The 27,340-nt window shown below is 35.4% G+C and overlaps 2 protein-coding genes across 3 annotated transcripts; one reads left to right on the top strand and one right to left on the bottom strand.

The window, feature by feature from the left end:
- The first annotated feature begins 272 nt into the window (after window positions 1-272).
- On the top strand, window positions 273-4,730 carry LOC100260655 (D-3-phosphoglycerate dehydrogenase 3, chloroplastic). The gene is made up of 5 exons (XM_002285322.4): window positions 273-1,009; window positions 1,726-2,102; window positions 2,195-2,305; window positions 2,388-2,483; window positions 3,893-4,730. The coding sequence occupies exons 1-5, from the start codon at window positions 304-306 to the stop codon at window positions 4,562-4,564; spliced, it is 1,962 nt and encodes a 653-aa protein (XP_002285358.2). The 5' UTR covers window positions 273-303; the 3' UTR covers window positions 4,565-4,730.
- A 322-nt stretch (window positions 4,731-5,052) lies between these two features.
- Window positions 5,053-27,040, bottom strand: LOC100265867 (sodium/proton antiporter 1). Of its 2 annotated transcripts, XM_019219011.2 has the most exons (11): window positions 26,595-26,693; window positions 25,367-25,643; window positions 21,543-21,719; window positions 21,292-21,420; window positions 20,175-20,351; window positions 11,503-11,609; window positions 8,315-8,435; window positions 7,766-7,827; window positions 7,361-7,663; window positions 5,567-5,861; window positions 5,053-5,473 (listed from the first exon to the last, which is right to left on the bottom strand). In XM_019219011.2, the coding sequence occupies exons 4-11, from the start codon at window positions 21,409-21,411 to the stop codon at window positions 5,360-5,362; spliced, it is 1,299 nt and encodes a 432-aa protein (XP_019074556.1). In that variant the 5' UTR covers window positions 21,412-21,420; window positions 21,543-21,719; window positions 25,367-25,643; window positions 26,595-26,693; the 3' UTR covers window positions 5,053-5,359. The 2 variants fall into 2 exon arrangements, with proteins under 2 accessions (XP_019074556.1, XP_010647899.1); XM_010649597.3 differs by lacking the exon at window positions 25,367-25,643 and having other exon boundaries at window positions 26,595-27,040.
- Window positions 27,041-27,340: the final 300 nt, after the last annotated feature.

Below are 27,340 nucleotides of genomic sequence, written 5' to 3'. Positions count from 1 at the left end.
AAAAATGACCTAAATGTCTTTAAAATATATGAATTAATGAGTTAAAATGGTTGAAATAATCTTTAAATTTACCAGTCTAATCATTTTTGTGTTTTTATTCAAAAAATAACTAATTTTTTTATTATATAAATGTTGTTTATTATTTTAAGTATTTATAATTATTTTTATAAGAAAAGAGTAAAGATATTTTTATCAAAATAAAAAGAAAAAAAAAGTTGAATTTCCAAAATTGGTTATATACGTATGGTATTATGGGGACAAATGCCCATAAAGGTAGAAGGTTACTTACAAAACCAAATATAAATGAAGACAATCCAAACAACCCCCAAACCCTTCATCGACTTTCCCGCGCCCAATCACGGGCGAGACCATCGCAAAACCACTATAAAATGCATCATAGGCTCCTGTCTCACTTCCACTATCAGCTCAACCGTCCCTACGGCGCAGCTTAGCACGATCCACCTCCGGCATACAGCTATGGCCGCTGCGTCTTCATCGACTCTCTTTCCATCAAACAAGCTCTCTTCTAATTCTCTGTCACGGAAGCTATCGTTGGCCCCCGCCTTCTCTGTCGCCGTCGTGGTGCCCCGACGGCGTCGGTCGTTAGTGGTGGTGGCGACGGCCTTGGATGCGAAACCGACGGTTTTGGTTGCGGAAAAGCTGGGAGCGGCGGGGCTCGATCTGCTGAAAGATTTTGCTAACGTTGATTGCGCGTATAATCTGAGCCCGGAGGAGCTGTGCACCAAGATCTCGCTCTGCGACGCCTTGATCGTCCGTAGTGGAACCAAGGTGAGTCGAGAGGTGTTCGAGGCATCAAGCGGCCGTTTGAAGGTAGTCGGACGGGCTGGCGTAGGTATCGATAACGTGGATCTGGCCGCGGCGACAGAGCATGGGTGCCTTGTGGTGAATGCGCCCACGGCGAATACGGTTGCGGCGGCGGAGCATGGGATCGCTCTCCTAACGGCGATGGCGAGGAATGTTGCGCAGGCTGATGCGTCTGTGAAATCTGGTGAGTGTTGATTTGGTTTTGGGATTGGATTTTGATTTTATTCATCATTTCATCGGACGATTTCCTTTGCCTGGCTAGATCTGGTGTTGTTGTTGTTGTTGTTATATATTAATGTTCTCTTTGATTGCAAAACCAAAGAAAATTCTAAAGCTCTGAACGCCAAAGGCTTTCATTTCTTTCCTACCACCCTGAAAGATGTGATCGATATATGGGTTACTGTGGTTTTTAAGATCTAGCTTAGTTGTGGATTTCATATGAATTCTGGGAATGAGAGTAGGAAGCATGCTTCATCTTTGGGAGGGCATAGACAAATTGTCATTAGGTAACATGTAAATTTATATAGTTGCCAGATTTGTTTGGAAGTGCTAAAAGGAAGAAAAAATTAAACAAACATGTGGATTTCAGGCAATTTTTTCTTTTTGTCATTTTTTGTTTTCAATTCACAAGGGGAAACTTGTGTTGAGGTATCCAGCAGGCACTGGTCAATTATTATTTTTTTTTGGAAGATTATTATTAGAACCCAATTGAATTGTGTCCCTTAATAATTGATTTCTTATAGGTTTTGTGGGGTTCTTGGTGGATTTGTTCAAGAGTTAACTATGTTAGTTAAATGTATGAGCTTCATAATCATGAACATTCAACAATAAAATTGGCTTCTAGTAGTATTCCAATAACACCTAGGGCCTTCTCACTTATTTTAATTTCGCTCATTTCAGGGAAGTGGCAAAGGAACAAATATGTGGGTGTTTCTCTTGTTGGGAAAACGCTTGCTGTGATGGGGTTTGGTAAGGTTGGGTCAGAAGTTACCCGACGTGCCAAGGGGCTTGGTATGCATGTGATTGCACATGATCCATATGCAGCTGCAGACCGTGCCCGTGCAATAGGTGTGGAACTTGTGGGCTTTGATGAAGCCATATCAACTGCAGATTTCATATCACTTCATATGCCCCTTACTCCTGCTACGTCGAAGATGCTCAATGATGAAACTTTTGCCAAAATGAAGAAAGGAGTTCGGATAATTAATGTTGCTCGTGGGGGGGTAATTGATGAAGAAGCTCTTGTGAGGGCACTGGATGCTGGAATTGTTGCACAGGTGCTTGGCTTCTCATTTTTGAAGGAAAAATATTTATTTTATTTTCATTTTTTGGCATAGAAAAGGGAATAACATGATTTTTCTTGTTTCAGGCTGCTCTTGATGTTTTCACAGAAGAGCCACCCCCAAAAGACAGCAAATTAATACTACATGAAAATGTAACTGTGACTCCTCATCTTGGTGCCAGCACTATGGAAGCTCAGGTGCATTGAGTGATCAATATTAGTCATGCTTCCTTTTTTTCCCTCACCATGTTGTTATGTAATGTTTGGATTTGACCTTTAGGAAGGAGTAGCCATTGAGATAGCTGAAGCTGTTGTTGGAGCCTTAAAGGGGGAGCTTGCTGCTACTGCAGTCAATGCACCAATGGTTCCTGCAGAGGTATAATTCCAAACACTTTCTCTGTTTCACCATTTTTATTCATTGCATTCAAGACCCATGATTTCAAGTAAGGAACTATGTTCAATCTTTCCAGCCATAAAAAATTGACTCTAAATCTTCAACCATAGTTCCTTGTTTTATGTATTTCAGTTTCAAAGATCAATGCTGCATTTTCTAATTTTCCAATTTAAACATGTGTTAATGAATGTTAAAATCTGATTAAAAAAACATGTTTATGATTGGATTGGACTTGGGTGCATAGTTGTTAACTCGTGAAATGTCTTGTGTTTCATTTTTCTATTTGTTTGTATTGTGTATAACATCGTATCAAGTGTCATAAAATTTTTCATATGGTGAAGAAATAAATATAAAAAATATGCGCACAATAAGAACTGCATATATATTTGAAGAATGAAGTATAGAAAATTATATAACCAGTATTGGAAGGGACATCCATCAATTCATATATGAAAACATTTAACACTAGATTTTGACAGGTCTAACTTAACTAAGATGGCATTTTACTGTACACATTCTATGTGTTATTGTGCCACTTTCAATGTTCTGGCTTTCCAAACTTGTCATTTCTTGCCCCTAAGAAAAAAAATCGAAAAAGGAAAAAACATATTAAAGAACACTTTCATTCACCATTATGTTCAAGGTTAGCTTCCAATTCATCAAAAAAAAAAAAAATTGAAAAACAACTTTCCAATATTCATTACTAGAATAAAGTTTATTAAGTTTCAAACTTTCGTGTTTGCTTTTGATAAGTTCTAACATTCTCATGTGGAATTATCTTACTGCTCTCTTTTATCATCAATCTTCAATGTTGAAATGCATTTTAATAGAATAAATTTTTTTAATGGTTTTTTTTTTCCAAATTTGTATTTTTCTTAGAAACTATTAGGGATAGTCATAGGGCCATGCATCAATATTGCTTTTGTTGCACCATGTATCAAATTGTTTTTAATATCTATATTGTAACATAATATCATACTAAGATAAGATACATATCAAGGATGTGTATCATGTTACATTAAAGTGTATCATATCATTTTATTTTGTTGTTTATAGTATGTTTTTAATAATTATGCATAGGTATTCTTGGAAATTAGAAACCACTTATATCAGTAGACAGGAAAATAAAGTAGATGGATGTTTGTGGCTAAATATGTTGTCTATTACAAAAAAGGAAAGTCTGTGGAGGGGTTTGTCGCCAAACTTCTTATTTACATCATGTACCATTGAGTCAATTTTGCTTTATCATGGTGGTCTGTGGTTCTCTAAACAGGCTGCTAAATTAAAGACTGGTCTCTCTCTTATAAATTCAAAGAATTTACTGAGAAATGAAGTTTATGGCATAATAGCTTAAGGTTTTGACTTGTCTATTTTTTTCTTCTGAACTGCAGGTTCTGTCAGAGCTGAAACCATTTGTTGAACTTGCTGAGAAACTTGGGAGGCTGGCTGTCCAGTTAGTATCCGGTGGAAGTGGTGTAAAGTCAGTGAAAGTGACATATGCTTCTGCCAGGGCTCCTGATGACCTTGACACAAGGCTACTCCGAGCCATGATCACTAAGGGTCTGATTGAGCCCATATCCAGTGTTTTTGTGAACTTGGTGAATGCTGATTTCTCTGCTAAACAGAGAGGACTCCGAATAACAGAAGAACGATCAATTCTAGATGGTTCACCTGAGAGTCCACTTGAGTTCATCCAGGTTCAGATTGCTAATGTGGAATCAAAATTTGCCAGTGCCATTTCTGAGTCTGGGGAGATTACAGTGGAGGGACGTGTCAAAGATGGGATTCCCCATTTGACAAAGGTAGGGTCTTTTGAAGTGGATGTGAGTTTGGAAGGTAGCATTATACTTTGCAGACAGGTAGATCAGCCGGGTATGATTGGAAAGGTTGGGAGCATTTTGGGGGAGGAGAACGTGAATGTGAGCTTCATGAGCGTTGGAAGAGTTGCGCCTCGGAAGCATGCTGTAATGGCTATTGGAGTGGATGAGCAACCTAGCAAGGTAACGTTGAAGAAGATTGGGGAGATTCCAGCAGTAGAAGAGTTTGTTTTCCTCAAGTTGTAATGTGAAATCTTCGTATCTGTGTGCTTGGATCCCAATTTTGATGATTTGCATCGAGTGTCTTGTATGTTTTGTAGCACCTTTAGCGGAGGGGAAAAAGAATAATCCAGATGTACGATATGAAGCATGTTCTTCATTGAGTTGCAATTATCTTCGTTTCAAGTTTCAACTATGCTTTTGCGGGTCTGAGGCCCGTTCAGATTCTTAGTAGTGTCATCATCATTTGGAACAGATTTCAGTAGAAACACAACAATATAACCACAAGGGCATCATTGCCAGTTGAGAGGAGCTGGAAATTTTCCAAATCAATAATCAACCACTAAGTGAAAGTGCAATGCATTTTAGGCAACTCCTAGGTCAAGGCCAAAGTACATTTTTATTTAGGGCATTAACCAAAATACCTTGGAGTGACAAGAGCATTTGTGGATTGAAGATTCTGTCCACCAGCTACCAACATGCTTTAAAACTCTAAAAGCTCTTTTAGATGAGCATTTATGGAAATTGAAATATCATTTTTATTTGGGTTTGCAAAAAAAATGTACATCCGAAGATGAATGTCTGAGTGCACTTCATACATGCTTCCTTCAGGGCTGCTTTCTTAGCAGGAAAGAGAATATTATTAGACTCTTGGCAGCATTATATTTTTTTTTTCCATAAAAGTTGCCACAATCTGCATCTCTGGGTCTAATTAGAATGGTCCCATAATATTGTCATGCCAATATCATGTGAGCCACCACAATTTGTGATGTACACTGCCATTTGGGGAGCCAGAAAGCATCAAAATCTGAGCACCATGATTTATGAACCAGAGAAGAAAGGAACATGAGCTAGAGTTGTGGAAATGTGGAGGTTATGAAGTGCTAGGTAGGCAGCAATACCAGCAGCATAGCCTGCAAAGGCAAACCCACTCACCTGCATAAAAGGAAACAATTTCTTTCACTAAGGAAAGTTTCCAATTTTAATTAAAACCGAATTATCATCAAATAGCAGCACCGCAGCACATACCTTCCTTAAGTACCAAAAGAAGTCCACTTTTTCCATCCCCATAAATGCAACTCCAGCAGCAGAGCCAATAACTAGCATGGATCCACCCGTACCAGCACAATAGGCAATCAGCTGCCAGAACTCAGAGTCTTGGGGGTATGAGGTAAGGTCATACATTCCCATTGTCGCTGCAACCAGTGGAACATTGTCTATAATTGCTGACACGACACCTATTGAACTTGCAATAAGTTCAACATTAGGGATATGTGCATCAAGGTAATTTGCTAATTCCCGGAGAATCCCTGCTGCCTCGAGACTACAAAAGGAGAATTCAAAATTTTTAGCATAGGAAAAGTATAGTTTTAACCCCTGATGCCACATCTAACAGATATAGTACTTAACAAAACTGTAGTCCCACCTTATGGGTACAATATTCTAACAGATCTAACATAGTTCAATGAATGAGTTTCGACAACCGGCCTTGTATACTAAAAAGTTCAAAAAAAGGAAAATATAGATTATACTTTGTTAGTTATCTTCGTAGAGATTATTTATTTATTTATCATTTTCAGGCTAGGACAAATGGTTCTACAGTTCAGACCATTATCAGGGTCTAGTAACAGTCTTCAAGATCCCCAGAAATTCCTGTCACAAAATCAAATCCTAAGAAACCCTTACAAAAAATAGCCAGGAAGCAGAATTTTATCCTGTCCCCTCTCTGACATGGAAGAATAGGACGAACTAAATTGACAAAATAATTTCTTGGCATGTAGGCATGTAAATTAGTACCCAGTCAGTCTACAATCCAGATCATGCAGTCTAAAACATCCTCCCTTTCTAGAGCATTAAATTTAGCTATCCAGCAAATATCTTCATTTTTTGTTTGCTCCATTTCTACAAATCAAGCATTTCAGACCAGATAAACTTTTAGAGCTTTCGCAAAAGGGTGTGACCACAACGCTTCAATGATCAAACACTAGCACTTCTTACTAGAGAATTATTCTCCTTTTTCTCCTCTAGGCCTGGAGTGAATGTAGTTATACCATTGGACATCCCAAATTAAAAATAAATAAAATTTTTTGTTTCCTTACTTCCAGGGAAGAAAACAATGTTAAACAAATATAATAAAGTTTGTACATGCACAACAAATCTACACAATTTTCAGAATGAAAGAACCAATATTGCTTAATAGCATTGTATAATGAATGTTTTCTTAATGGAAGGTCGGAAAATTTTCCCTTGACCATTGTGTGAAAGGTTATTGAATTTGGAAGAGAAACTGAATGATACTCTATTGAAAAATTTTGGTTTACATTGAGAACTTAAATAGACGAAGCAATCCCATCCTGCAGAATATCATCCGATATTCTCTCTAATTCAAACTAGTGATAAAAACAAATTTAAACACACTAGAACTTATCTAGAATTCAGTCAAGCCTTATCTTCTGGTTTTATTTTAAATTCAAACTCCTAAAAATCTAGGATTTATCTAAACTAAACAGTCCAAAATAATAGGACTCAGTCAAGCTTTATCTTTTGGTTTTATTTTTAAATTCAAACTCCTAAAAATCAAACCTACGGTTTCAACAAAGGTGTTACTACAGAGGTGCAGTCTCTTAATTTGTCATCAAATATAGTATAATCTGATAAAACATTATTTTCTGATAAAACAAAGGTGCCAAAAGTGCATCATGATTTCCTGACCATGATCCAAAACGATTATAAGTGATAGGATATTCAGATAGTCATTAACAGGTTACTATGTTGCATAAAACCCACTCTGTATAACATAGAGAGAATGGTGTTTGTGGATACCTGCTGACAGATAAAAGGATTCCAAGGAAGAAAAGGGCTCCTTGAGTGTCAATGCGTGATAAAGCCTGTGGAACTTTCAATCTTTGTCTTTCCGATTCACCATAATGAATGGCATCTGTCAGAATCCAAAGAACTCCAAGCCCAAGCAGAATACCCATAAAAGGAGGCAAACCAGTCACAGCCTTGAACACTGGAACAAACACCAAAGCTCCAACTCCAACAGCGAAAACAAGCTGTCCTCTTGGAGCCATCTGTTCAGATGCCAAAACATTGGGAGAATCCTGTCCTTTCCCATTAACTTCACTGAATGAGAGAAGAAAAACTCAAACAATTTACCTATAATGCATGAAATTAAACATAGCAACTTAAACTTCCTGGCTTTATTTTGACATGCAAGAAAATTACCTAGTGAGGGACATAAGAGCCAGCGGGACAGCCAGAGAAACAGCAGAAGGTATAAACAAACCCTGTAAGAAAGAAAAGGCAATCATGGAACCCTTCCATTCCAGATTATTCCAAAACAATACAGTTCTAAAAATTCCTCCAGGGGTGATGAAATAGAGGGTGTGTTGGCTATTCTAGCCTCAAACCCAAAACATGCGCTAAGACACAGTAGTTAAACATGGCAGTTGAAAATACAACATTTAAGTTATCTAAGACCAACAATTAGAATGTGATTTTTAAATGCTCGTTGAGTCCAAATCATACTTTATATCAGGGGAAGACAATCTGAAGACCTAGAACTTATGCTATACTGAACCTGCTGGATTCAGTCCTATCTACTTGATGTGTAATCTTCAGCACGTGTCAGTAGCATAAAAACATACTTGCTAACAAAACAAAAATTACCTTGGTCCATAAGTTCAAACTATATATACTAGAAAAAATATCTTTTCAATCAATTCCCTGTAAAAGAATAGCTGTACAATGGAAGCATGGACAAAATAAAAGAACCTTCATTGTCTGCAATGTGGATATCTGACCATGAATCCACAGCATAGTAGTGGTAACATCACCAATGGGAGTCCAAGCACCACCAGCATTTGCGGCTATCACAACAACTGCTCCTAGGAACCTGTCAACCAAACCCTGGAATGTGAAAAAGGTAATACAGAACAAGTTGACAAAGAATTTCTGAAAAATAGAGGATTGGCAACATTTTAGTAATGTAGAAAATTGGCAGCCAGAAGAGAGCAGTATTAATAAGTTGACTACTCAAATTCCATGGAGTCAATCAACCAAGAATTTAGACTAAAATTGGAAATGCTGTGACCTTAAATGATACTCAGTATAACTGATCCCCCTAACCAGCAACCAAGTCCTATGAAAAACTCTTACTACAGAAGAGGTCCATGACGCTTATATATGGGAATAAACTCCACAGAGTTGGGTATTTCTCATTTTCTTGTATTCAAATAGAGACAAAAGAACAAAGTCAATGGATCATTTTTTTCTTTCAATACATAAATCCAATGCATCATTTCATAAACGATTTATTTCCATAAAGCCTTCTTTATATTATGCTCTTCGATCAACTCTTTTTAATCACCAAAGTGAGAAAAAAAAAGGGAAAAAAAAATGTTATATGATTTTCCAAGATTGTGGCATGCTTTAGCAAATACTTGAGCAAAAGAACACTATTATTTGACAGTAATCATGTCATTATTTGGCACTCATAAAAAGGCTTGGATGTAAAAATCCAACTTAACCCAAAACTCAATCTGTATGTTCTATCTCCATCCAAATAAGGGCAAGTTAGAACAATATAGCTGATTAACATGATGAAAGAAAGATTTCTGTCCATTGATCTGTTTGTCCAAATTATAGATACCAACATATTTTAAAAGGAGAAAGCTGGAGGCAAAGTTTTTTACCCTCCCACGAGACCACATATAAGCCTCAAGATCTCAAAGTGTAAGACTTAAGTATCATAATTTTTTATATTTATTTCAAAATTAAAATAGAAAATATAGAAAAATTATGGAAAAAACAAAAGATAACACTTAAAATTATTACAAAAAGCACCTTAGATGCCGTTCAGAGTTATACACATGCCTCCACACATCAAACCTACCCTAGGTCTTCTGTATTTTGTTGGCATCAAACAAAACTAGATTTGAGAAATATATTACTGATTTGTAAGAATTGCAAAGCTAAAAGCCACAAAGAAGATATTTGGCTTATAAAGCACAATCTTGAACTCTGATATAAGATGAATCTTTAAGTTGTGAGATGACCATCTGATGAGAGCCTTAAACCTTGGGATTGTGTGATGTAGGACAACCCTAGGATGGTTGCCTACACTCAAGGGTAGGTGGGCTAGGGTTTTATTTTTAGGGTGTAAGGAGAGGAACAAGGAATAAACTTTATGGTAGAGAAAATTATAAGATAAGAAATAGAAAGAAAGAAGAAACAATGAAGAAAATATGGAAAACCTTAGTCTCACTAAGGCCTTCTAGGAGTCTCACCTAGAAGAAAAATCAATGGAGTCTCACCATTGAGGGTTGCAACCTTGCAATAAAAGAAAATATAATATTATTCATCAAATTCATTCCTTTGATTTACATTGATTAGCCTATTTATAGGCTTCTCTAAGAAATCCAAAGTCTACTAGGACTCTAATAACCTATTATGATTCTAATTCTAATTATAACATCCAAAGTCTACTAGGACTCTAATAACCTATCATGACTCAAATTCTAATTATATTATAACTCAACTAGCTAATCCTAATTAGACTCCAACAAATACCAATCCCTATTCAATTCTAATTAATATTAATCCTACTTAAAGTTTACTTAGGTCTTCCCTTTCTTCCTTGAATAAACTTTAAAAGGCTTTCCCCCATCATTGTGTCTGAGTTATCACTTAGTGCCTCAAGGCATTTGCTTTGAGCCTCACCTTCAGACAAGCCTCCAGGCACAAAACCCAATATACTACGCCTACTAAGTCTCCAGAGAAAAGGGGAGAAACAGTATAAAAATACAACTGGAACCCCATCAGGTCTGAAATTCTTGCCCAAGGCTTTATTGTATCTAATGCCCATCCTAATAAGGGAGCAGGTCAGGTACCATATTAAGGCATTAGCCCACATCATTGTCTTAGGAAAAAGGGGACCAAATCAAGCTGCAAAGCATGGGCAATCCTATATATCCTATGTATCCCTCCCTTTTTGGCCTTGAATACATCGTGTATACTTTTGGTGCTTTCAATACAATTGCTTTACCTATCAAAAAAGGGAATTGAGTATATAACCATAAGACACCTCAAAACAAGAAGCAAAGTGAAACATATTATGGAAGTCAACCACATACAAAAAGAAAAAAAAGAAAAGTTCAATATTTAGAAGATGTTTAGTAAATCAACTTAATTACTTAATATAACTTAATAACTTAATTTAAGTTATTAAGTAGATTAAGCATGTTTGGTAAAGTAACTTAATACCATAACTTAAAATTAAAAATTACTTTAAGTATTAAGACAAAATAATTAACTTATTCCGAATCTTATATTTCTTTTGTCTTATTGGCCTAATATCTAGTGAGTCTCTTTTAGATCTATGACTCCACATCTACGACTCAATTTTTATTGTAAATATTTTGTAATTATTTTATGTGTTTATCATATTTTTAATATGAATGTTTAATAAACAAACTTATTGATTAGGGTTAATGAAAGTAAATATTAGTTACAATTAACGAAGATAAATATTTATTAAAAATAATGAGGGTAAATATGTCAATTAGATAATTTAGAAAAAAAGTTAAGCTAAATTTACCAAATAGCCCAATAGACTACTTAAAAAATCAACTAATAAGTTTTAAGTCATCAACTTAAAAATAATTTAACTTAAAATCAACTTAAGTCATCAAGTCATAAGTATTAAGTTTTACCAAACACCCTCTTAATCATAGAACAAAATTCTAATCAGCTAAAATCTGAAGTCCTAATATAAGTGTGAGAGAACCAACAATGTAGCATTATACCAAGACAAGTAGTGATACTGTGATAGATATTGTGATACATACTACTTGTAAAATAAACTCAGGATATTTAATACAAGGTAAGAGGCTTTTATCATTTAATATACTAGAAAATCCTAAATCACATAAGAAAACATTGTACATTTTTTAAGCACATACTTGCGGAATTCTGATGGAGGCACCAGTTTTCTCAATAAGGAAACCATGATAATGGTGGTCGTCAGGTTGTCAAGGATCGAACTGAGGAAAAAAGTCACAAAACCAACCTGCAAGTTTCAACAATAATTTGTTAAACACCAAAAAACGATACGGATATGCAATGTACAATAGATGAAGCTGCTACCATGATCACAAATCACCAAATGGAAAATAAAATCAAATAAACCTCCAAATATTTCCCAAAAGAAAAGCATAACCAGAAAGATATAAGATGGTCTAAAATTGTTGGAAAATCAATCCAATAATTGTTAGATTATGCAGCCAAAATAGGTCAGGATTTGATTGGAATTTTTTTGTATATTTTTTTTTTCTGTACTGTTGACTTGATTACTTGTTAATTAGGAAATGATTAAGTACCTGCTTTTTCTGTAATTAGTAACTGATTTAGTGGAGTAATTCTATGCCTAGTATAGAGTAATTTCTTTTCCCTTTCCTTTTCACACTATAAAACATTGTAAATAGGCTGTAACTATTATCAATGAATACCAGTATTATCCAGAGATCATTCTCTATTTTCATGGTAGCAAAGTCTTGTGCCCAATAACTTTTTTTTTTTTCTTCCATTTACCGATTCCAATTGCCAGTGTTAGTTTCAATTTTTTTCCAACCTAATTGCAGGAATTGTTAGTGTCTCCTTTTGGCCTTCATTGTCATGGTTGGTTCAGAACCCATTTTTCTATATCCTTTTTTTATGGTGTGTGTCACCCCCCATTATAATAATCTCCTCTTATATGCAATCAACCTAAGATGATAGAATCTTATGTCTCTTCCACTATTACCCAAACAACCATAAATACTCAAAATCCAACTTTGACCCCAGGAGAATTTCGGAGTACTTGACCCACATTTAAACTGAATTGAGGCAATTACCTAGAATGGTCATAGTTGGCAAAAACATGCCTGAAATGAAAAAAAAAGGAAACTGAGTCATTTACTCGGGCTAGAGATGAGTAAGGGAGGCTTGAAATTCAATGGCCAGGATGAAGAGGAGTCTCAATTAATGTCTTAGTCATAGAACTCAATGTAACCAAAGATCAACAAAACTTGTATGTTCATCTCTACAACAAGGGAGATTTGGGAGTTCACCTGTCAAACTTATTCAAAGGTTGGAGATGTTACTCAAATTGATGAACTCAAGACTAGAATTCATAAAACCAAATAAGGTCATCTTTTAGTGCTTCAAAACTACAATGTTATGAGGGTTGTGGCTTGAATTAGATTAATATTTAAAAATGAAATGTGGTAAAGATGCAATGATGTATCAAGAATTTATTGAAAAAAAGAGCGTTTTTTATCCTTGATTGGATTACATAACGATTTTGTTCATATCAGAGTTCAAATTCTTGGTAAAAAGATTCTTTCTTCCTTAAGGGAAGCTTTTGCAACTGTTAGAGGGGAAGAAGGATGAAGAGGCGTTATGCTAGATCGGAACTTTTTGAATGGCTGCATATTAATCACTACCCAACTAAAAAACTTTGTTATCATCACTATTAACCCACCATTGGTACTACTACTATTGTCTCAGCCACAAACCTAGGAAGGAATGAAGGTAGAAGGTCAATTGATTGTCAGTGGTGTACTCACTACCAAAAGCTGAGACATACCTGAGAGTCATGTTGACAACTCCATGGAAAGCCTTCAAATGTTTTTAGAAGAGGAAATGGAGGCCAAGGAGGAAACCAAGGGTATAAACCACAAAATAATCTGGCCAACATTGATGAAAAACCCACAAACAAAAATGGTAGCTGAGAAGGATCATTGAATACAGAATATATTGAAAAATTGAAACAATTCTTGTCACAACATGAGAAGCCAAAGGGGACAACATGTTTTGTTCAGACAGTTAACTTTTCTCTTGCCCTATATGTCTTAAAAGAACAGTTTTCAAGCCTTTAGGACATCGATTCAAGAGCTTGGACCATATGACCAATTTTTCAAGTTGCTTCCTTACCCACAGCTCATGCCTAAGAAATCAAAAAAATAAAATAGCAGATGGAACGTTTGTTACTGTTTAACACTCAAAAACTGATGTTTTCCCATCCTTAAAACAAGGATTTTAAATATAATTTGAGTGTTAATCAGTATTTTTTAACTTACATGTATGTTAAGCCCTATTTGAGGACTAAAGTTCAAATCTAGTGAAGAATGAAGTGAAAAGATAGTAAAAGGTGAAAAATATACAAGTTTCAAGGCAATGTAAAAATCTTATGTTGATGGAACCAAGGTGAAGAAGCAATGGAAGGATTAGAGATGCAATTGGACAACAAAAGGGCATGGAAAAGATGAAGGAAGGTTGTTGTTGGTTTGGCCAATTCAATTGGATTGGCAACTTCATTCCAATACCGTTTCAAACAGTGAGGCTATACAATAGAAGTTTGATAATGGAAAGAAGCATGCACAAAATTTTGATAAGGCTCCAGTGCAATGAACAGTGCAGATTTGAAGCCTGATGCACGATCTCAAAATGAATCAATAACAAAAGAGACAATGTCAAAAATTCCAAAAGCATACTCAAGGATGTTCACTCTCAGTTCTTTCTATGGAATTGAATCAAACACCACGGTCCATTATCAGTTTGCAAACTGATGGTGAGGAATTATTGGCAGAAGCTAGAGAATATTTATCAAGGAAACTGACAAAAATCCGATGTCAGTTGAGACTTCAAATATCAAGCTGCAAAATCCAAATTTGTGCACAAATTGAAGGAGACTTTGATTTACAAAGGAAGTTTAAGTGGATTGGGACCTGTGAGAGCAAGAATTTTGCATAGGAAGTTGAATATGAAGGAGAATCCATTTCGACAACAGAGACAAGAAACTGACACTAAACTGATAGCAGCTGGAGTTGTCATTGTTTTAATGGGTAAGGCTTGTATAGTGTTCCAATGTTGGTCTTGTATCGGATTAAACCGACACCATTTCTGATGGCAGACTCCTTTATATCTTCTTTGGCAATAGTTTCAGTTTGTCTATTGGTTGTGCATCTAGATTTCGATAATGAACTGGCACCACCTAGAAATTAGAACCTGATGTCAAAATTCGGATGCTAAGGCCATTCCAATGTCGATTTCAATCTGATGTCAGATTGTTTTGTGTTATTTCCTTCCAAGGATTGTTTCTCCAGGATTTTCTGCTAGTATTGTGTTATTATATATATATTGTTATTAGGGCTTTATAGAGGAGAACTTCCCTATTCCTAGATTCAGAATTCTTAACTTTTTCAGGATAAAAATTCTTTACAAATCTATCAAGATAAAGCATATTTTATGCTTATTAGGCTCAGTGAATGCTTACCCTGGAGGTTTGATTCATTGATGACCAATTTCATCAATTATGTGCAAACCCCTCAAAAAGGTCTTGAGATTATTAAGCTTTTCAATGGTTTTGAGATTCAAATTCAAAAGAGTGCAACTATTTTTAGAAAACTGAGATCCTACTCCACTTGAGATACGAATTTAAGAGCAAGATTGTCTCTGGATATTTTATTTTTATTTGCATCTTTTCATTATTACTAAATCTCTTTGTTTAGTTTAATTCAGAAAGTTCCAATTTTTATTGTTAGATTAGTTCATTTAGATCTTAGCAACACTTAATCAATATAACATAAGCATTAGAATAATCAAATCATGTTTAGGTTGAATCCCAAGGATGACAACCCGGCTTATTACTGATTATAGTAGCCTTTTCTCTAGTTTTGACCGATCAAGACTATTATGTAAAGAAAACATTGGTTTTATATACTTACACAGGGTAAAGGTCGAGTCAATTACTACAACTAGTCAAGGAAATATCTCTTTGACTAAAGATTCATCATTGAAAATGTTTTGCATGTTCCAAAGCTTTCTGTTAACTTGTTATCCCTTTCTAAAATCACCAAAAATCTGAATGTTCTATGAATTTCTCACTTTTTAGGTGTCTTTAGGAATTTCATACAATGAATATGATTGAGCATACTAGAGAGAAGAATGGGTTGCACCTCTGTGAAGGTGAAAGTGGAACAACATGCTCAAGTCCTCTCTCCTATTTATTCGAAAGTTCCAGGTCTAATAAAACTGAAGTTTAGTTACCCCATCTTCACCTTGGTCATCCACCATTTAGGTTATCAAAGAAAATGTTTCCTATTATGTTTCAAAGAGATTCAAAATTTCCGTTGTGACATATATGAACTTGCTAAGTGCCATCAAGCCTATCGAGGGTCTTTTCCTATGAATAATAAAAAATTAATATTCCTGTCAATTTAATTCATAAGAATGTTTGAGGACCCACAAAAGTCCAAAGTGTTTTTGGAGCAAAGTGGTTTATGTCTTTTATTGATGATTGTACAAGAGTTACTCGGTCTACCTTATAAAACGAAAGTCGAATGCTAGTATTATATTTCCTGTTTTCCATGAAATGGTAAGCACCAAAATTAACTCAAAAATCCGGACTTTAATACCCGATAATGCCAGTGAATATTTCAACAAAAATCCGGGCTCTCCAATTCATTCCTCAAGTCATCCTCAAGATTCACCCAAGCCCACAAGCTCTGAACCTGTGGTTCCTAAGTCCGTTATTCCAGATTCTATAGTCCAAGGAAGAGAGAGGAAGAGATATGCTACAGTAAGGTGTACTCTAAGAGAATATACTCTACTCCTGAACCTTAGGGTGCTACTCCAATTAATAACTGGGAAGAAAGTACTGAAACTAAACTTGAATCTAATTCCAATATGTTGCACGATCTTGATTTACCTATTACCATTAAGAATGGCAAGAGAAATTGTATTTAACACCCTTTGGCCAACTTTGTTTTTTGATAATATTTCTGCATCTAATGGAACATTGGTTACCAAACTTAACTCCATTTATATGCCCAAAACTATTCAAGAGTCGTTACAGAATGGGAATTGCAGAAAGGCAATGCAAGAAGAGATGAGTTCTTTGAAAATAAAATAAAATAATACCTAGGAGATTATGGATCTTCATGTTAGCAAGATACAAGTTAGGTTTAAGTAAGTGTTTACAATAAAATATAGGGCAAATGGGACACTTGAGAGGTATAAAGCAAGATTGATAGCTCTTGGGTATACTTAAACTTATGGAATAAACTACCAAGAAACCTTTGCTCTAATGGCAAAGATGAATGTTATTCATATATTGTTATTCCTTGGTACTAACGTTGGTCTGCCCTTATAGCAGTTTGATATAAAGAATGCATTCCTCCATGGGGATTTAGAGGAGGAGGTTCATATGGAGACACCAAAATTTAAAGGGGAATAAGGTCTATCAATTGAAGAAGGCTCCATGTGGGTTTACATAGTGCCCTAAAGCTTGATTTGTTAAGGAAATAGAGAACATGAATTATATTCAGAGGCAAAGGGATCATACATTATTTGTTAAATACTTTGGGAATAAGAAAATAACTACACTCATGGTATATGTTGATAACATTATTGAGAAAGGAGGTTATTTAGAAGAAATGGAGAGATCAAAAAAGAAGTTGGAAAAAGAGTTTGCAACCAAACACTAAGGATGGCTTCAATACTTTCTAGGGATTGAAGTTGCCCAGTTAAAAGAGGAATTATTGATTTTACAGCAAAAGTATATTTTAGATCTCCTTAGAGAAACCAAGTTGTTAGGGTGTGGGCCACAGATACACCCATTGAGACAGGTCACAAACTCGATGAGGGACTGGAGAGTCATCCAATTGAGAGAGAGAGGTATCAACACTTGGTAGGTAAATTAATTTCCTATCACGTACTATATATGATATAGCATAAGCTATGAGTGTTGGAAGCCAATTTATGCACAATTGTTAGGAGATACACATGTAGGATATTACTCAGATACTTAGATACTTGAAGTTTAACTTCTGGCAGTGGTATTTTGCTTCAGAAAACTGGAAGGTTGACACTGGAGGTTTATACATCAGCCACTAACAGGAGCTCAACATCTGGCTATTATACCTTTTTTGGGAGGGAATTTGGTAACTTGGAACAGTAAGAAACAATCCGTGGTTGCTAAGTCTGAGTCTTGAAGTAGAATTTCAAAATGCAAGGACTATGTGAGCTTCTTTGCATAAAAAATTTTCTTAGTGACCTTAGAACAAGCTAGGAAAGTTTTATGAAGCTCTATTGTGATAAAAAGTTGCCCATCAATATAGCCCACAATCCAGTTCAACATGAGCAAATTAAGCACGTTGAAGTTTATCATCAATTCATCAAAGTATGCACCCCCCATATATCCTTTTAAAAAAAAAAAACAATTAGTGACCTTAGAATAAGCTAGGAAAGTTTTATGAAGCTCTATTGTGATAAAAAGTTGCCCATCAATATAGCCCACAATCCAGTTCAACATGAGCAAATTAAGCACATTGAAGTTTATCATCAATTCATCAAAGTATGCACCCCCCATATATCCTTTTAAAAAATAAAAAATAAAAACAATTAGCTGACATAATACTCAGGGGACTTACAGCTCAACCATTCCAATTTATCACAAACAAGCTAGGGGAAGAACATTTACTTACCAGATTTAGAAGTGTTGGAAATCAGTGCAGTAATTGCCAAATTATACAACCTAAACAGGTAGGGATTTGATTGAAATTTGTTTTTTTCTTTACTATACAATTGACTTGACTTATTTCCTGATTTATTTCTTGTAATTAGAGATCGATTAAGTAACTGATTTATTTCCTCAAATTAGCAACTGATTTAGAGGAGTAATTTTAGGCCTAGAATAGATTAATTTCTTTTTCCTTTTCTCATTGTAAAACATAATAAATAGGTTGCAAATATACCCAGTGAATATACAAGTACTATTCAGAAATCTTTCTCTCTTTTCAAAAATTATCATAAAAACTTGGAATATTGGGATTCTGTATTGAGTTCCATAGTGTCCCATCTATTATTATAATCAATAGAAAGCTACAATGCAATAAAATATTGAAATTCCATAGGAGAGAATGAAAAATTTTCAGAATTAACCAACTATTGTCTACAAGAAATTATTAATTCAGGAATTTTGGAACAAAGATTATTATCCAATTTTTCCAAGAAGTCGTTTAGGTTTTTTAGGATTCAATAGGTAGCTTTTAGCTTGGTATTTGCCCATACAAACTTTGTTGTTAGAATATTGTTTGATGATATGTCCAGAGAGACTTTAGGGTCAATCTATCTTACTGAGCTCCCATTGATACCCACTAAAACAAATTGCTGACTCCAAGAATGGATGACATCTCACATCATTGTAATAAAAATAAACTGGTACAAGCAGGGTCAAAGCCAGAAGTTTTTTCTTAGAGGGATGGAACAAGGTGGAAGCTTATTGAAATTCAACCATTTATGGAGACCCAAACTAACCTGTATGTATTTCTAAAATTTTGGTGAAATAGACCAAATCTTATTTAACATGGTTTGGCAGAAATACTTACAATCTTTTGAAATTAAAAATTACTTATACCAATTTCCAAAATTTTTTAACTCAAATTTGGAATTATAATTATATTTCTCCATAATTTCTTCTATTTTTTTTCAACTTCTTAACACCATTTGAACTTGAGTCTAAACATTGCAAAATTACTTAAGTCTAAACATTTGCAAAATTTCTCTATTTTAAAACCCATCTAGTTTTGGTAGATTATGAACTACAGAAATCACTGTAAGAAAGATTTTTTTCCCCCACAAAACTTTATTTCCCATGTGAAGCAAAGGGCCAAATATTAAGAAACCATCATTTTTGTAATTAAAAAAAAATACATCACTAACTCAATTCTTTACTTCTTCCTATCCATATATATTCTTAGATATTCCTCATTTTAAGAGCAAGAAGTAAGAAGTCAAGTGCAATTGGGCTTGCTCACTATCATATATTGCATATGTAGATAGAGAAAATACTACTTGCACCATCACTTTTGTCACATTTTTTTTCCACCTTGCTAGGCAGCAATTAGTGATTGGGTGCCAAAAACTTCTGCATTTAATGCATGTTGACCATTTTTTGTCATTTGCAATCACTAATTGCCATGGTGTATGTAGCACCATCCTATAGGCAGGTACCAAGTTATTGGGGTTACTCAAGAAAATCAGAAAGGTATGAAGCTAGGAAAAAAGAAATAATAAAAGTCATATACTAGAAATTATAGTGTGTATGTATAGATATACACACAAACATGCACCTTCCAAATACTTGGTAGGATCTTGTTATCAAAAGGTAATAAGTTGGATCTTTGTGCATATGTTGACATGATGAAACAAACTAGTGTCAATATTTTTTTGATAAGCAAATGATATATATAAAACGGCCAATAGCCTCAAGGCATACAGGAAGTATACAAAGCTACCAACCCTCAAAAAACAATCATAACGAAACAAGCCCTACTTGGAGGCTAACCACTCCAAGAAAAAGAAAAAAAGAAAACAAACTAGTGTCAATATTGCCAAGTATAGAATTAAAAGACCAGCCCATGAGAACTATACTTTGAATAAAACCTACTGAAAAAGGAAAAAATTGCTGTATGTTTTGATACGAGACTGATAAAAAACATCAAAAATACCATGTCAACATTAATGTCCAAGAATAAGGTTAAAATATCTGAAGTTCAAAAGAAACATTGTTGCCATGAAATAAAGCACTCACCACCCAAAGTAGAGTTTGTGGCTTGCGAGTTGTTATATTGTCAGTAACCAGCTTAAACCCTTGATGAGCATCAACAATCTCAACAATGGTCATTGCACCAAGCAAGAAAAACACTATTTCACTAACTTCAGCAGATGCATGAGTTAGCTCTGAAACAGCTATATCAGTTGAAGGTGCCTACAAACAAAGACAGAAACAAGCATTAACACATAAAAAGTAAGACTCAATGTGCAAAATTTAAATTAATGAAAATTCAATGGATATATTGATCCAATGGAAATAACTGCAGTGGTGCAGTTAAGAAGAGGCATTCACAAGATAGATTTTATATAAGAAGGAAATAGTGATAGCCTGCAACTAGGCTATCTTCATCCACAGTAGATAATAATTTTATAACAAGAGCAAATACCAACACCAAAATCCAAACACATATAAACTATTGTAGATCTAGCAACAACAACAATGTGCCAGCATCCACTTATATAATATATCAACAAGTTAATAGTTGGTTTCATTAACCACCAAATTTGTGACTCCATCATAAGCAATAAACTATCAACCATCCTTTTGTAAGTTTGTTCAAACTTCCTCATGCTAAAATCAGATGTAATTCATGAAAATTAGGCAACCCCTACTTGTTAGGATTGGTAATCACCATTAAGAGACAATTAGTGACTTAAGTCACTAATCCCATCAGCCATAACAGGCTGCCTATAGCAAAATAAAATACGACAAAGATCCCAAAATAAGAATAGAAGCTCATTAAATTCTAGCACAGCAGGGATATATAATTCATATTTGTTCTAAGACAGGAATAGAACCTTAGAAGGTTATTATGATTCAGTCATCTCTTTCTTGATCTGCTGATTTCTATTTTCATTTACACCAAGACAGAGGCATTGAAAATAAATTCTGTGGCGAACACATTACCATGACTAAGACATCTACTTGATAGATCATAAAAGAATGCTCCAAATAAATTCAAGTTTGTTGTTCAGCCTAAATTGATATATGATACCTTTCATATCCATACAGGCAAATGGAGAAGGAATCAAATATTAAATTACAGCTAAAAGAAATATCACTAATAATCTCAAGAAGCAAAAATGAATCTTACCCCAATGCTTCTTATAACCCATAAGCTCACAGCCATCAATAACCCCACTCCACTTTTGTTAAAGGCTAGAGATTCTTCAAAAATTATTCCAGCATATCCCACTCCAAATAGCAATGCCATAGCAGCATCCTATATCATGAGAACTGATTTGTTTTGTAATGCCCCTTTATTCGTATGAACTTTTTTTAACAAAGGCATGTAAGCAAACAAGAAAACCATCAAAAGAATCAGACAACAAGATGAAAATGGACCTGATTAGCAGCAACCCACGACTGATTAATTGCAACTGCCCCTGTTGTAGCTGCTGCAAGAATTGCAAGAGCTTTCAGCAAATCGGTCTTTGGCTGGTATGTGGCTTCAAAATCTTGTGAGCTTGTTTCATCAACAGAACATAGGGGATCACATGATCCAGATGATGGTGTCAGTTCCTGATCACATTCCAAAAGGTAAGCAACTACCATCAGAAAAGAAGCAAACTGTATTACAGGAACATCAATGCTCTAAAATTATATGATTTATTTCTAATATTTGAATGTTAGGATGTGCCATATTTTAAGTGATATGGTCTTTTAATCTCCTTTTCCTCATTGGTGTTCAATAATTACAGAAGGGTATAACAGTTGACATGAGGTCAAATGTTCTTGTATGCATATGCTACAATTTAAAGGCATGCAAGAAATGGGACACCTCATTACCACTAAAAGCAATTTCAAGTCTTGTAATGACAACATATTGCAAGGCTTCGACTACACTTCTGTACATCTATGCACTTTCTACAAGGTCACTTCCATATGTTGTAAGTTGAAGTCCAGTTGTCATTGGAGCATTGACTGCTTTAGCATATTGCATCTTAGCTTGGCATAACAGATCAGTAATACACTTTGTCTATGAAAGGTGAAGTCCCTCTGCAATGTGTTTCGCTTGGATGCCTAAGAAGTAATCTACAACACCAAGATCCTTTAAGGCAAACTTACGATTTAAGCTAGTTATCAATTCCTGCACCACTTTTAGTATTGCTTCCAGAAATGAGAATATCATCTACATACACCAAAACGGATGTACAATGTTGAGAAGTTATCCGAATGAAGAGTTATTGATTTGACTTGGCTGATTGGAAAACTAAAACCAATAACAACATTGTACAGCTTCTGAAACCAGGGCATTGGGGCTTGTTTAAGACATAGGGAGACTTATGAAGCTTACAAACTAACTGAGGTGCTTTTGGATCTTTAAAACCAGTTGGTTTTTCCATATAAACCTCCTCTTGCAAGTGACCATTAAGGAAAGCATTGTTGAGGTCTAGTTGTCTGATTGTCCACCCTCTAGTCAATACCGTTGTGAGTACCACTTGAATGGTTATAGGTTTCACAACAGGGCTAAAAGTCACATTAAAGTCGAATCTAACTGCCTGATGAAATCCCTTGGCAACAAGTCTTACTTTATACTTGCTTATTGTTCCATCAAGGTTTTCCTTAACTTTGAAAACCCATTTGCACCCTTTGGCCTTCCTCCCTTGAGGTAGAGGTACAAGAGACCAAGTGTTGTTTCTTAATAATGCTAGAAATTCATTTGTTATAGCTTGCTCCCAATGATCAAGCTGCAAAGCTTCTTCAACAGAATCAGGTTCTTTATGAGCAACAAAAACTGTAGGCTTAAAAATTCCATTCTTTGGTCTAGTTGTCATTAAATGTCTGTTTGGAATATGTAACCTGGTTGACATTAGGACAATTGCAGAATCTAATAATTCAGCATCTTGGTTAGTGGTGTTTTCTTCAAGAATGGATAAACCATGAGACCTATTTAGAGACTGATTTGGAGTATGAGCAGAATGTGGAAAGGCTGAGATTGAATCACTATTTGGAACTGAATTACTAGTAGTGTTTGACAAAAGAGTTTGTTATGAAATAACAGGGGTAGGAGCATTGGTACAAGTACAAGGATGTGAGGGAGAAATGACATGTATGAAAGAAAGAAAATTATCGTCAATTCGAACTTCTAAAGGTTTAACTTGTGCAGAACATTGTGGGGCAAAAGGGGAAGAATGCTCATTGAAGATGACATCCCAGGATATGAAAATTCAACCACTAGTATCAAGACACTTGTAACCTTTATGATTCAAGCTATCACCAAGGAAGGAACAAGGAGCGGAATTAAACTGCACCTTATGCTAATTATAAGGTTTGATATTTAGAAAGCAAGCACAACCAAAAACTCTAAGTTGTGAATAGTCTGGTGAGACATGAAATAGAACTTCAAGTGGAAACTTTTTATGAAGAACAGGCATGGGCAATCTGTTTATGAGAAAGATAAATGTTCAAAAAAACTCATCCCAATAGTTTTAAGGCATTGATGCATGTGCAAGAAGAGTAAAACCATTTTCCATTATGTGATGATGTTTTCTTTGAGTTACGAACCATTCTGCTCGTAAGTATGAGAGCAAGAGTTTTTGTGAATGATACCATGAGAAAAGAAGAAAATTAGTGATGCCCTATACCCTCCACCCCAAAATGTTTTAATGGACTTTATTTTATGACCAAGTTGAAGTTTTACTTGATTTTTAAAGTTGATGAAAGTTTGAAGTGCATCAAACTTCTTTCTAAGCATATAAATCCTAGTAAAACATGAGAAGGCTCCAACAAAGTGTATATAATGACAATAACCACTTGATGAGAAGGATGGTGATGGCCTATAGGTCTGAATGCACTAACTAGAGCGGTTTCGTGTATTTTGAACTAGAGAAAAGAAAAGTTATGAATTTTGCCCAAACAACTAGAAAAACAAAAGGTAGAGCCATGTTTATTGATTGTGGAAGGATTACATTTAGAAACAATGGATCTTACAACTTTCTCAAAAGGGTGGCTTAATCCATCCAACGACTATAGGTTGAAACAGAAGAGGAAATTAGTATAGACTTTGAATAAGAGACCGGTACAAAAACAGAGGAAGTAAAACAAAGTGTTTTGACTCTTGTGATTTTCCAACAACTTTTGCTGAGGCAAATCCAAAAGAATTAGGCTGCAACTGACTTCTTAAATCAATTTGAGTGTGATCAAACACATACAGCCCACCTTTAAGTATCCCTTCCAACAAAGTTGTTTTGGTGACCCGGTCCTTGACAAAACATGAAGAGGGGTGAAATTCAAAGAAGACAATGTTGTCTTTTGCAAATTTTGAGACACTAAGTAGATCTTTTGTTATATAAGGAACATGTAGCAAATGTTTTAAAGAAAGAGTTTTGGAAGAAAGGTAAGGAGAAGTAAGCATGGACTGACCAACATACTTAACCGATAAACCCCTTACCATTGCACATATAAACTTGATCTATCCCAAAGAATCTTGTTTCAATCGTTAGGTTTCCAACATCTGCAATGATCTGATTCACCACTCTAGAATCTGGATATCAATTGTTATCATACATGGTTTCTAGAGTTGTAAGCATTGTTGGCATTTGTGATTATTGGGTCCTTGGAAAGATTGATCAAACCGATAGTTGCATTGCATCACAACATGTCCTATCCAACCACAAAGTTAACATTGTGGTGTTATTATTCCAATATCCTCCATGACCATTAGAACCACCAAAACAACCTCTTCCTCTATTACTAAAACCTCCTTTATTATTGAGAAATCCAAGAAAATTTCCTTGCCCAGGAAGATTGGAAGTTTAACCATATCCTTGACCATAGTTTTCATTATTTCCAAGATCGTAATACTTTTTCTTCCCTTGTGGTGCATCTTGCATAGAGCCCATGACAAGATTTACACTAGGATTAGCTGAATCAAGAACCTTGTTATTTTTCTCAGTTCAAGTTTCTTGTGTCAAGAGAAGAGATTCAATTTCATGAACACCATACGGGTCAATAGAACAATTCAGTGACACTATAAAAGCATCATACTCAAAAGGCAAACCGTCGGAGGCTGCATCAATGTGGTCTTACAATTAGATAAAGTAAATCAACAAAACCCCTAATTTTTTTTAGAGGTAATCATTAATGGACAAAGAGGCTTTCTTTGTGTCTTGCAGTTGTCTCTTAAATTGAGTGGCTTTAGCTCGAATTTGAGAAGAGAAATATACCTCTAGAGTACTCCAGATCTGAGCTGAGGTATCACAATTCACTATTCAAGGAAGAATTCCTTCTGACATTGAGGAGAGCGACCATGGGTCCATGACACAGTCAATTGATCCTGTTATTCCCAATCCAAGAAATCTGGATTAATCTTGTCTACCGCTTCATCTCCTAGCTCCAAGAACTTCAATGGAGGTGTTTTCATGGCAAGAAGGAAGTGTTGAAGCTTGTGACCACGAACAGTAGCAAGAATTTGTTTACACCATATGATGAAATCGTTGTTATCTAATTTCAAAGTAAGACAGTGAGTAAAAGACACATGTAGAAATCTGGAGGAAGACAAAGAGGTTGCCACAACGAAAACTAAAGAAATTTCATTTTCAGGAGAGTTTGGCTCGGATTCCATCTCAAGAATCTAAAGAAAATGAGGAAGATTCTTCTCTACAGAAGTGATTTTCATTACAGTTTATTAGCTGTATATTAGATGGCTTGAATAGAGTTTATTACCAACTAATCTTCCAACAGAGTACTAACCAATCTTCTAACATATTACTAACAACTCCAACATAGAAGCAACGAGTGTCCTGGCTGTTTCAACAACTTAATACAGGTTCACTACTAGCCTTAACACACAGTAGAAAATTGGGAATTGGGAAATATCATGGAAGAAAAACTGAGAAGCTTGAAGTAATAATAAGCATCACCCAAAATTTTCAAATGAGACATGATTCATGATATTTCACCGTTCTGAATAAAAATTTCAATCCTATCAATAACTACATATGCTTAAATGACAATTTTGCAAACAGTCGGAGCTCGTTCAAAAGACAAATTGGGGACTCTTGAATCCCAATGCCCAGCAGCAGCTAACGAGCAATCCGTGTAGAAACAAATTTTCATCATTGACAAACTCGAAACTCATCCGCAATAGAAAACCCCACAACAGTGATCCTTCATGATAATTATATGCAGCTACACTCATTTCATCAACCAACTAACCAAACATGTTCCAGCAATCAGTTGCAGACTCCAACTAACCAATGTAAATTTCACACCGTCTTGTTGATGAGAAGAGGCAAAAAATAAAACAAAATAACAAAATCCCGAATCTCAAATTTTCATCATTTTCAGCATTCCACTTTCCTCCATTTTCTCAGCAACCAAGCAGAGTGCTCATAAATTCACAGAAACAAATCAAAACTGAGAGAATTTGGAAGCAAAGGGAAGACGAAGAACCTGAAGCTGTTTGTCAGACAAGGATTGGGCCTCTCGCGGGGTGGAGGGTGGGTCTCCGGGCTTGTTTTCGAGTCGGGCGTTCAATTTCGGAGGTCTGAACCTCCAAGTAGAGGAGTTAAGACGAGGGTGAGATGGGACCCAAGGACGAGAGTAAGCAGGTGACAGAGGTGATCGTTTTGAGAGTGAGTGTGAAGGAGAGAGGCTGGTGGAGATTGAGAAGGAAGCCATTGGAGCTCAGCTAGGGCTTGCAGAAGATGAGGAGATGCTACAGCCAAGAACCACTATGGAGTGAGGACTCAACCCAGTTGAATGGACGATGGATGCAACTTTTTGCCTATATCCACTCCCCCAGCATCTGTGGAATCAGCAGCTCTAATTGTGGAATAAGTGGATTATGGTGAGTATAATACCAAACAGAAATGTTCAAGCTGATGATGCCTGAGAATATCTACATGATACTAAAGGTTTTGCTATTATCTCTAATTTTTCTATTTTTATTGGAAAATAAATTGTTTATTACACTTTATCCCCTAACATGTGTTTTACCCATTGCTTCATCGACTTCAAAATCGAGTAATATACCTTTCATCCTTTATAATTACATGCAATATGTATTTTTTTTTAAATGACGTTATGTTGTTTGATGGAAAGGCATGTGCTCTACGCATGATCAAGGGTAAAATAGTCATTTTTTTCTCAATTTGTAGTCCTTCTCTTTCCGGTCAATCGACCATTTCTTCCTTATA

Source organism: Vitis vinifera, chromosome 3, assembly GCF_030704535.1.
Source record: "Vitis vinifera cultivar Pinot Noir 40024 chromosome 3, ASM3070453v1".
In the NCBI taxonomy this organism is placed as follows: Eukaryota; Viridiplantae; Streptophyta; class Magnoliopsida; order Vitales; family Vitaceae; genus Vitis; species Vitis vinifera.
This window is presented reverse-complemented; position numbering and strand designations above follow the sequence as displayed.

Bases quoted from the DNA above. Each gene is read 5' to 3' on its own strand.
- LOC100260655 (XM_002285322.4), top strand. From the start codon at position 304: ATGAAGACAATCCAAACAACCCCCAAACCCTTCATCGACTTTCCCGCG. The intron at 1,010-1,725 runs GTGAGTGTTGAT...CGCTCATTTCAG, and splicing joins TGATGCGTCTGTGAAATCTG to GGAAGTGGCAAAGGAACAAA. The intron at 2,306-2,387 runs GTGCATTGAGTG...TTTGACCTTTAG, and splicing joins CCAGCACTATGGAAGCTCAG to GAAGGAGTAGCCATTGAGAT.
- LOC100265867 (XM_010649597.3), bottom strand. From the start codon at position 26,822: ATGGCTTCCTTCTCAATCTCCACCAGCCTCTCTCCTTCACACTCACTC. The intron at 20,352-21,291 runs GTAAGATTCATT...CTTTGTTTGTAG, and splicing joins GGGTTATAAGAAGCATTGGG to GCACCTTCAACTGATATAGC. The intron at 7,664-7,765 runs GTAATTTTCTTG...TCTCTCATTCAG, and splicing joins GCTCTTATGTCCCTCACTAG to TGAAGTTAATGGGAAAGGAC.